Raw genomic sequence first — 11,495 nt, forward strand, 5'->3', positions numbered from 1 at the left:
ACGTTATGACCGTCGGCCCGGGACCCTCGCGGGATGTGATGCGTCGGCGGAGGGGGGGTGAGATCCAACGACAAAATGTCGTCATGCTCTTCCTATTCGACTGTTGCGGGCACGCTCGGCAAGCGGTCGCACCGCAGGATTACTGAGTTCACAGAAAGCACCGCATCCACCGCCAACGGTCGCGGCGAAGGCGCGGGACGCCGCACATGGCGGAGGATCTGGACTCCGCGCTACTGCCGGCTCGCGGTAAAAGGAAAAAGAAAGGCGCGAGGCGCGGGGCGGATACCGACACCGACACCGACGCCGAGGCTGCCACCGTGGCCGCCGCCGCCGCCGCCGCTACAATCCGCGACGGTTCCGACGGCAGCGACGGCATGCGGAGGGACGAAATAAGGATCGGACCGGTCGACAAGCAAGCGTCCGCGAAGGACGCGAATCCGACCCACGATCAGGAAGAGGGGATGTCGCATACCTGCGAAGGAGGGTGCGCTTTCTGGAGAGAGATGTCAGTCGTCTCCAAGAGACAGTAGAACGGCTGACCAAGGAATGCACGGAGAAGGCAGCCAAAGGTGATAACAACGACGGCGAAGGACAAGAGGTGGGGATCACCGCTAAGAGGGGGACGAAAGAAAATGCTACCCAGGCCCTAACGGGAACGGTTATGGGTCCCCCCCCCACCTCCCCAATACCACTGGTCAGCGTCGCGCCGTCCCCGCTGTCCCAACGGATCGGGGAGTAATAAACATACCAAGGGAACGGATAGATTCGGTGGTCCAGGACCTCGAGATCCACTAGAGGATCTCAAGATCATGTTCCTCCGCAAGTTGGAAGAGCGTCGGCGAGAAATAATGAATGCCAGGGGGAGCGATCCTCCCGGCTACGGAGGCTGGCGCCGCCGCAAGAACCGTACAAGCATGGTTGCGGTCGGCTAGAGACACCTCGCGGTCGACCGTGGAGTCGTCGGTCGACGAGGCAGGATTTATTACCGTCCAAGGAGGAGGAAGAGGGAGAGCGGGGCGAAAGAACAGGAAGCCCACGGCGCAACCTCTTCCAACGGCCAATACTCCGACCGAGAACGTAAGAACCAAGGGACAGGTATCGTCGTCTCTTCCGTCGTCGACATTGCGATCAAGGGCCTTGGCGCCCGGGACGGCGATCGGAAGCGGCGGAACGAGAGCAAGAACTTTCGCAGAGGTGGCCGCTCTGCCTCCGGTGCGCCCTCGTAAGGGAAGGGGAATTCATGCTAGGGGCGGGCAGCGGCGATGGACTCGGAGCTATCGGGGTAGGTAAGAAACGCAACGCTAGTGGGCGGGACGCGCACAGCGAGAAAGTGCCGGGCCTTCCCCCACCCCCACGGTGCGCCGCGGTATCGCTCACCGTGAGGGACGGCTCGGGTTTCACGTATAGGGATGCGATGTCGGTGGTGAAGAGAGAAGTCAAGCTCTCCGAACTCGACATCACGGAGTTAAGAGCGAGGAGGGCGACCACGAGGGCGCTGCTGTTTGAAATACCAGGCCAGGATGCTAGGAGCAAAGCATCGCGACTGGCCCGGCGGATGGCGGCCACGCTGAAGGATTTACCCGCCAAGGTAACCGTGCCGCGAAGGAAGGCCGAGATAAGAGTGACCGGACTGGAGGACTCGGTCACCCCGGGGGAGGTGGCAGCCGCCGTTGCTGAAGCCGGGGGCTGCCATGCTGATGAGGTCAACGTGGGAGTCATACGCTCCGCTCCTCGGGGCCTCGGGTCGGTATGACTATGCTGCCCGCTGACAGCGACCAGGAAAATCAGCAGAGGAAGAGACGCCCGACCAGGAGGTAGGATTAACATAGACTGGTCAGCGGCGAGGGTTTCCCTTCTCCCTGCGCGCCGACTCCAATGCTTCAGGTGTATGGAGTCGGGTCACGTGCGCCGGGATTGCACATCGACGGCCGACCGGTCGGAGCGCTGCTACCGGTGCGGGGCGGAAGGACACCGCGCCAGGGACTGCTCGGCTCGAGTACCCATGTGTCCGGTGTGCGCGGACCTGCGAATGCCTGCGTCGCACCGTATGGGGTCACCGGCATGCAAACCGCCTGCCCGTGAGAAGAGGACCGCACAGGAAACAAAGACCATTTCAGGCAACGGTGGGGACGCGGTGAAGAGGAAGGAAACGATACCGCCGTCAACTGACCCCATGAAGGACAGAAGAGAAAACAGAGAAGTAGGACACTACGACTGCGAGGGGAACGGCCCGGAGGAGGCTATGGAAACGGAGCCTTCCCCGACGTGAGCGGAAGAAGAGGAGAAGGACAACTGCTCCTGCAGTGCAATCTTAACCGCTTCCGCCGGTCTCAGGACTTAATGTTCCAGAGCCTGACGGAGCGACGGATTGCTCTGGCGGCAGTGGCCGAGCCGTACGATTCCCGACGCGTTACGAGGCCCTGGGGATCTGGTCGGCTCGGTCGCCATATTCCGGACCGGGATTGCGGGAAGCCCCTCCTGCTCGGTGATCGAGCGGGGGCGGCGCTTCGTGGTCCTGAAATGGGGCGACCTGGCAGTGGTGGCCGTCTACGTGTCGCGCAACATCAGCCGCACAGAATACGCCTCCTTCCTGGACGGACTCGCGGTTTGCGCGAGGCGTCTGGGCGCCTGCCCGTCAGTGGTCCTCGGGGACATCAACGCCCACTCAACGGCGTGGGGCTCCCGCAGGACCAACGGAAGGGGGGTCCAGCACGTGTGTGCACGCGAGTCCATAGTGGATATCACATGGGCAAACCCTGCCGCATCCCGCCGTGTTTCAGGTTGGGAAGTTTCCCAGGAGGAGACCCTCTCGGACAACCTCTACATCTTGATGCAGGTGGCGGTTGGCGGCGCGATGGGCGACCTTTCGTTGGGTGCGCGCGGGCCCATTGGCCCACCGGGAAGGAGAAAAAGATTCCTGCGGTGGGCGGTGACCCGCCGCGACGAGGACTTCATGGCGGCGGCCGCTATAGCCGTCGCTTGGTTAGAAGAATCCAGGACCGACGATGACGCGGAAGCGGAAGCGACCCGGCTGAGGCGCGACATGCACGCGATCTGCGATTCGTGTATGCTGCGGTCTGGAGCCCCGCGCCGCGCCGGCGCTGTGTACTGGTGGTCCGAGGAGATCTCTCGTCTCCGCGAGACATGCATCCGCGCCCGGCGCCGGTACACCAGATCCCGCCGTAGGCGGCGAATGGAAGAAGCCACGGTGGCTCGTCTGTACGAGGCCTACCGCGAAGCGCGAAGGCCTCTGCAACGAGCCATCAAGGAGGCGAAGAGGCGGGCCTGGGACGAGCTTCTGGCCAGCCTCGACTATGATTCCTGGGGGCGCCATTACAAAATGGTATTGAACAAACTCCGTCCATGGGCGCCTTAACAGAGAGCATGGAGCCTCGATTCCTGGAGGAGGTCGTCGGCACCTTGTTCCCGGGAGCAGCGAACGAGGGAGATGGCAGCCCGACCAAAGAGGAGGAGCAGGAGCCTCAACCGCCGGAAGAAGGACCATGTGTCTCTGCGGGAAGGTGGAGGCCGGAATCGAGGATCACCGAGGAAGAACTGGCCGGGACCGCCGGGAGGATCGGAACGCGGAAAGCTCCGGGTCCCGATGGAGTCTCGGCCCGCCTGTGGAAGGGTGCGAGACTAATCCGTGTGTTCGACGGATGCCTGCCACGAGGTGAATTCCCCGCTTCGTGGAAGGAGGGACGGGTGGCCGGGGCGCTCCCCGGACTCGCCTTCCGCCTTTCGGCCGGTCTGCCTTTTGGACGAGGCGGGCAAGCTGCTGGAGAGAGTGGTGACTGCCCGCCCGGAGTCGCATCTGTCCCGGAGTGTGCCCGGACTGCACGACGGCCAGTTCGGTTTCCGAAGAGGGCGGTCTACGACCGACGCTGTCGCCCGCGTCCGCTCCTTTGTCGAGGGGGCCGAGCGGCGTGGTTACGTGGCGCCGGCCGTGTCGCTGGACATGGTCAACGTCTTCAACAGCATCCCCTGGGACAGGATATGCCGGGCCCTTGAATTACATCGAGTGCCCGAGTACCTGCGGGGTGTAATCCGGGCGTTCCTCCGGGACCAGATTATCGTCTATACCGTCCGGGGCGGATGGGTGACCGGGAGGACTGTACACCGCGGAGTCCCACAGGGTTCGGTGTTGGGTCCGTTGCTGTGGAACATCGCCGTGCTTCGGACGCCGATGCCTCCGAACTCGGCACGGCATGGGGTAGAACCGTCCGCCTGGCGCAAGGCCGATCACGGGACCGGATCGTCCCGAATATATTATATATATTATAGAATAAATTAGCCATTTTCGTGTTGTCCTTTGTCCATTCGTCAGTATTCTTGTAAAATATGTTGCGGAAAAACTCCTGTTATTTTCATTCTTAGGGAAGTTAAATTGAGTAACTTGTACAGGACCATGCTGAACTATTAAATTTACTGTTTCTTGTGTTCTGTCAATTGGCTAGGATCTTCAATGTTGAAATTTCTGTTGTCTTCTTTTTGTACTTCAATTTCTATATTTCCAATATCGTTCTCTTGATGAGTTTCACAATCGATGAGTTAAACAAATCCAAGTAATATTTTTTCGCATTCATAATTTGTATTCAGGAGGCAAAAAATTCAATATAAGTGCAAAATCTGTAATCATATATGACTTTTAGTAGAAAACTATTGGTGTAGTTTAATTTCTCTAAAAAGTACATTTCTCTGAAAGCGCCTGGATTTTTTTTATGTAAAGTAGTTTCCAGGATATGAGGACTTTATGGAGTTACACTGAACTTTGATGATTTTTGGCACTCCTTTAAACTGAATCATTACTATTAAAAAAATGTTTTGTATCTGCCTTATTTCGGTCCTGGCCGCGAGCATTATATACGTGTCTATAATTGTGACTTTTGATCAGGTGTTAAATACTTAATAAAGATGAGTCACCAAAATGAATAATAATTATTCAGAATAAGTTACTTACATCGTGTCATATACGTCTAAATTTGCGGCACCTTGTTCGATTATTAAAACAATAATTCGACGTTTTCTAGTTTATCAGTTTAACTAACTAATTTATATAATTAAAATTAGTATATTCAGAATTCGTTATTATTAAAATAAATAAATAAAATAATTAATAAAATGTAATAAAGTATCTAAGTTGCTGGCAACATGTAACATATATCTAAATTATGACATTTGTTCGAATATTAATGTAGTAACTTGTGGATTCTTAGAGTAAGGACAAGTGATTGCTGGTAGAGTTTAAAGTTTAAGGTATTTTAATGAGTGATATTCGATAACAAAAGGACAGACTACGATATCTTCGCACGCCGACTCACACTCCGTGTCCGCTCAACTCGCACTCTGCTTCTCGACTGACTCTCTGGCCGTTGTAGCACTCTATTGTCTATTGCTGGGCCCACCAGCAGGGTCACGTAGTAGCCAGGGTCACGTAGGTCTTTTCGGCTATTTACCTATTTACCTGAAGGACCCGGTAATGCATTGATGGAGCCGACAGCGCCTCGGCTCTCGCGACATTGTCTGTAGTTAGCTCGACGTTTCTTGGGCCCTTCTCCCCGATACTACATTAAAGTACCTATAAATGAAAATATTCTTTGAAAAGAGTAATTACTTATTAAATAATTTCCAGTAGTAAGATATATCTAAAGATATATCTAAATTAGCGACATTTGTTTAGATGTTAACTACTAGATAAAGCATCAGGAATTAATAATTAATAAATAAATAGTTACTGGTGACAATATTGCGGTGATTGGTTAGAAACTAGTCATGTTGGTATTGCCATATTCAATACTCTCAATATAACTAGTGGCATTCTATTGTTACGTTTTGTTTGGCTCGTTTTGGTTGTGTTGCCGTTAATTTTTGAATTCAGATTAAATTGTAATGTTGTCTGTTGTTTAATGCGATTGGCAATTAAACTCCACGTTTCGGCTAACCTGCTACGCGCAGGAGTACTGGTACGGGAGAGGATTAAAGTTGGTGAAAATAAATGTTCGCTTAATCCTATTATATTATTAGACAAATATTCTTCACAAAAAAATGTTTATTCGTATTCTAATTGGATATTGACAGAATTGTCGTTGAAATTTTAAATACTCGAAGTTACAATCGTTCGCAATACGTTTTCACTCTTATTAATTACAAGATTTTAATTTGATAGATTTTCAATAATTTACAAATTGACAAATGCAAACACGTCGATTAACAAGACTAACGAGAACTGGGAACTAATGAAACAAAGAACTAAAAGCTAAAGAACTAAAGGACTAAAGAACTTAAGAACTGAGAGCAAAAACTAAGAGCTAAAGGAACTAAGAGCTGAAAAGCTAAGGAACTAAAGGATTGAAAGGCAAAAGAACTGAGAAATTAAGAGCTAAAGGAATTGAGAACTAATCGCTATGAACAAAGAAATTACTTGCCAAGAAATGGGGAACTGATCGCTAAGAACCAAGGAATTAATCACCAAGAACTGAGGAACTAATCACACAGAACTGAGGAATTAACTACTCTGAACTAAGGAATTATCTCTCCTTCTTCTATGTCGCTTATATATATGTCGGGTTATTATTAAGATTTGAATCACGTAATGTTTCTTCATTTGAATTAGCCATTGTTTTACAAAACAGAGAATATATTTACACGAATAAACAAGGTTTTACAAATATTATGAATAATGAATTTTGTAAATGATATGATTGATTAACAAATGATAAATTAAATTATTAATTAGATTAAAGAATAATAAGTTTTATCGAACAATAAAAGAAACGAATAATATATCTTACGATTTACTAATTTAACGAATAATGAAAATTAACGATTGATAAATTTACAAATATTGAATTTAATTTACGCTATAAACAATGATCCGGGGTTCAAACGAATCCACGGTCAACGGGAAAACTTTAAACAATTTTATAACACAAAAAAAAATACGTTTGCTGAATCACTCGGAAAAAATTACTCGATGTATCCAAGTCTTCTCGACTTTCCAAGGCGATCACACGAATGCCTCTGATTAAAATCTTTTTCGCTATACGACTGCATTTGTTTGTTATATGCTCGCTGGAGACATCGAGAAGGTTCCAATCGTTGTTGCTAGACAATTTCTGTCAAAAGTTTGTTGTATACTCTTTGGAAACATCGAGAAAGATCCAAACGCCGTTGTTAGGCAGTTTCTGTCTGGAGATTGATTCCTAATACAACGTGTGTCCCATTATATCGACATCTCTAAAGTACAATTCTATGTGATTTCTAGGGAGAACAATACAACCGATCCACACCTTCGTCAGGCAAAACGTTTATCCCGTGACCGTGGCTACGTTCAGCAACCAGTTGTCACCTCGAACCCACTTTCGCTTTTCACAAATGTCAAACAATTACAGATGACAATTACTTAATTACAGTTATGATAAAATCTAGGCTAAAGCATTAAAAGGCTTCCTCAAAATTGCATAGGGAAGGCTCCGGTTTTCATTTCATCTCCGACATATATTTAGGTCTATCTTGGAGGGGTCGCCATGTGACGGGGTCCGTGGGGGTTGTGAGGCTCGAATTTGGTTTCTATACAAATTGTTAAAATTTATTTAAATTTCAAATTGGAACGCTCACTCGCGCTATTGGTAGTTTTAGTCGCGTTACGTTACGTTACGTTACGGCGCGTGCGCAGCGCGGGACGTGACACTATACACCACGTACTAGCTCCATATCTAGTTAAAACAATATAACATTTACAATTAAACTTTCATACACAATTAAGTGGTTACTTGATTTCTAAGTGGTTATCGCTGGACGCGCGTAAGTGCAATGTCGATGAACAGTGTTTAATTTACTAAACTTTCAATTTATCACAACGGTGCTACCGTTTGTGTATAGGTTAAGTTATGAAACATATCAATCTGTATTACTGTTCCACCCATTAAGTAACTATAAATTAGTGTATATAAATACTAAGTAAATAAATAACATAGCAAAGCGGTATTTTAATGAATAATTCAAATTATAAATTAATTAATTAATTAATTAATGGATAAATAAAAAGATAACTAAATAAACAATTACTATAGTTAATTAAGTAGATGGACAGAACAGAATAAATAAAAATAGATAACAGATAATTAATTTCTTCACTTCTTGGTTAAAATAGCTTTTATGGGCTATATCCTGTGTCTATGCTTTATAGAAAGTTTATTATGGAGTCACAAAATACTTGGAAGTGATTCCATATATCATTGTCTGCTGTAACTAATGTAATCATATTCTTGGTGCTTAAACTTTCACCAGCATGGTTTTCGCAGACTATATGTTGGGAAGCCCATCTTGGACATCTAAACAATACCTGTTCAGCATCATCGAGCTCTTCAATGCAATCGCAGCATTGGTTATTGCTTTCTTTATTTATTCTGATTCTATATGTGTTAAAGATACCATGTCTGGTAAGTATTTGCATTGTATAATGGTTAATAAGTTTTTTATTCTTTATAAAGATGACTACGTTGTTTATCAATTTTCTTGTCCAATTTCTTTTATATTCCTTTCTCCAATCCTCTATTGTTGTTTCTTCCAACTGTTCTATCTCTCCCTTGAGTGAGTTTTGCACCCTATCGGTTATATTTTCTGCCGTGTTTAATATGTGCCTTTTTTCACCTCATATATCTTTTTTTTGCAGCTGTGCTTTAATGTGTATTGGCATGTTGCCTGGAAACATGCATAGAGCTGCATAAGAGACAGCTCTATAAGCTGTTGACATCCTCATTATGGCCAATCTTTGTACTGTTTTTAATATTTTTTTTATTTTTAGTCATTTTCGGAGCCTCAGCTCATACAGGAGAGGCATATAGTACCATCGATTCCCAGAACAATCTTCTAACTAGGTTAGTAGGACCATTTATGTTGGGAAGTAGTACTATCAACATTCTGACTAAATGCATCAGCTCTACAGCATAATGTTTCCAGATGCGCAGTGTAATTTCTGATGTTGTCAGTTGTTAATCTCAAGTATATAATAGTGTTATTTGTAGTAATTAGCGTATTTATAATATTTACATTTATTATCTTAGGTATTAGCATACCAGTCAATAGAATAATCTCTGTTCTTTCTTTTGCAATTTGCAATCCAGCGTTATTACACCAAGTCATAATTGTGTTTATGTTTATATTTAGTTTATTTTCTATACTTTCTTCTTTATTGACACCCATTAGAATTGCCGAATAATCTGCAAAGGCTACAGTTTGTAAATTTTATTGTATTATCAAATTTATTGAGAAGTCCATTGTGCACTAAATTCCATAATAATAGCGTAGACATTACTTTTAAATTCTCCATTAATGCTTTGAATTATAATCTCTCTGTCCTTCAGGTAATCATATAATATCAATAAGTTTCCTGGAAGTTTTCTTTGCCTGGCTTCCTTAATTATTGTATACCATCTAAGGATGTTGAAAACATTTTTTAATGTCGACAGCCATCTGGATGTATACTAAATTTTTCTTTTTGCAGAAATCTGCAAATTTTTTAACCTATATGATGGGACCAACTGTGCTCCTGCCTCTGCGGAAACCATACTGGCTTTTGTGATATGGCTCCTGCCCTAGATATTTCTCAGTGGAGGATTTAGAAGTATTCCCCCATATCTTGCTCATCGCAGGTAGTATACTTATGAGCCAATAGGAAGAAGGAAGGAGGGGATTATTTCCTGGTTTTGCAATATTACTCTGGCAATTTTCCATTTTTTAAGTATTTTATTTATTTTGTATATAGTATTAATCATGCTTAGTATGTCGTGAGCTTTATGCTTAAATAATAATTTAAATATTGTTCCAGAGACCCCATCCACGCCAGCTGCCCGTTTAAAATTTAATCGTCCAATGGCATTCGCTAACTCCTCCATTTGGACGGTGATACATACATCGTCGTTTGTTACTTCCTCGTAACTACCATCCCGCCTCTCTTCTTCGGCAGTTATGTTTGTTTTTGTGGTCAAAAGTGTATCTATAATGCTATTAATTTTATTTGAATTTATGTTATCTACTGGTTTCTTGTTTTTTTAGTTTATTTATAACGCTTTTATAGGGTTTACTCTATGGATCCCATTCTAAGACTGCAACAAATTCCTTCCACGTTTGTTCTTTGCCTTTCTGAATTAATATTTTCAGTTCCTTTTTATTCTGCTTATATATCTTAGTAAGATCCTCCGCATTGTTGGCTATTTAATACAGCCCTTCTACTTTTATTTTCCATTTTTCAAAGTGGAGCTATATTCTCATTCCACCAATAGTTCTCGTTCTTCTTACCCCTTGGTAGAAAGACTTTTTTTAATTCGGCTTCACGCGTTTTTTCTAAAATATTGTGGAGAAATTCCCCATGGCTCATCCTGTAAGTTGTAAAATTTATTATTGTTGAGGTTATTCGATGTGTAAACAGAGAAAACTCGTGGATAAATTGTAAGGCAGAAAATATATTTAAATAGAAGTGTAATTATAAGTAAGAATACAATTTGAGCTGGTCCAGGTCCGCATGCTAGCTGTGTTACCCAATAATTGAAAATCCCGAAGACAACGTCGCCTGTCTACTGTTTATGGTCTGACTTTGTCGCAGTCTTTTGTCTACACGCTGTCGATGGCTTCAGTGCTTGAGAAAACTAAAAAGTCCAGATGTAGAGTTTTCTTAGAAGTGATGACCACTTCAACAATTATTACATTATTTTTTATTTCGTCAAATTTATTAATAAACCTGTCCGGATCGAAGCCCTTCGTCGAAAATTTATAATGACCTCAAATCTGTTAAATTTAAATTAAAAATTTGTGGGACCTTTGTTCTTTTATAAAGCCTAGCTAGGTTATTATTTACACTCACTATGTCAAGATAGCTATTACTATTGCCCCTAACAAAGATATATTTTTTGTTCACTTTTATGGTTGTAATTCCATTTCTTACCAAAGCTTCCATTAAGGTTCTATCCTTTTTGTCGGTTTTATCTCCGCTCCATGCTGCCGATTTTGCATTATAATCGCCAGCAATAAGTATTTTACTTTGTTTTTTATATATCCTTTTCATTAAGCTTTCTAATTTGTCAACATATTTATAGTAGGTATCTTTGTTGATATTAGGGGAACAATATCCACTCATGTAGGAAATATCCCCTATTCTTATTCCCACCATACCGTCTTCCTGTATTATGGTATCATCACATGGAAGTGCACTGTTAAATAATGTAACCTATATGGATGCATCACCTTTTATGTCTTTGTACCAGTACATCTATTGTTTCTTTGGTTCAGAGATGATAACGATATCTGCTCTGATTTCATAGGCGCATTGGTACATTAAATCCTGTGCCAACTTGCAGCCATTTAAATTTGTCTGCAAAATCTTTATCTTTTTATTCTAGTATTTCCCTCTTTCATCGCTCTTTTGTATATAGGATACACCAATGACCCAGTGACACGTTTTTTATTTGCTAAACCATGAGCGCTGCACATGGCGCAGT

The 11,495-nt window shown here is 44.5% G+C and overlaps 1 protein-coding gene and 1 long non-coding RNA gene across 2 annotated transcripts; both read left to right on the forward strand.

Moving 5' to 3' along the window:
* Positions 1-1,240: 1,240 nt before the first annotated feature.
* LOC117213026 lies at positions 1,241-1,753 on the forward strand. The gene has a single exon (XM_033458234.1). It carries the CDS (start codon positions 1,241-1,243, stop codon positions 1,751-1,753), a length of 513 nt encoding a protein of 170 aa, XP_033314125.1.
* A 7,067-nt stretch (positions 1,754-8,820) lies between these two features.
* Positions 8,821-10,032, forward strand: LOC117213021. The gene is made up of 3 exons (XR_004488576.1): positions 8,821-8,879; positions 9,506-9,742; positions 9,830-10,032. It is a non-coding gene; the product is annotated as an uncharacterized LOC117213021 (long non-coding RNA).
* Positions 10,033-11,495: the final 1,463 nt, after the last annotated feature.

This window comes from Bombus bifarius, unplaced genomic scaffold (genome assembly GCF_011952205.1).
Source record: "Bombus bifarius isolate JDL3187 unplaced genomic scaffold, Bbif_JDL3187 scf7180000008483, whole genome shotgun sequence".
In the NCBI taxonomy this organism is placed as follows: domain Eukaryota; kingdom Metazoa; phylum Arthropoda; class Insecta; order Hymenoptera; family Apidae; genus Bombus; species Bombus bifarius.

Excerpts from the sequence above, each read along its gene's own strand:
- LOC117213026 (XM_033458234.1), top strand. The coding sequence starts at position 1,241 with ATGCTAGGGGCGGGCAGCGGCGATGGACTCGGAGCTATCGGGGTAGGT.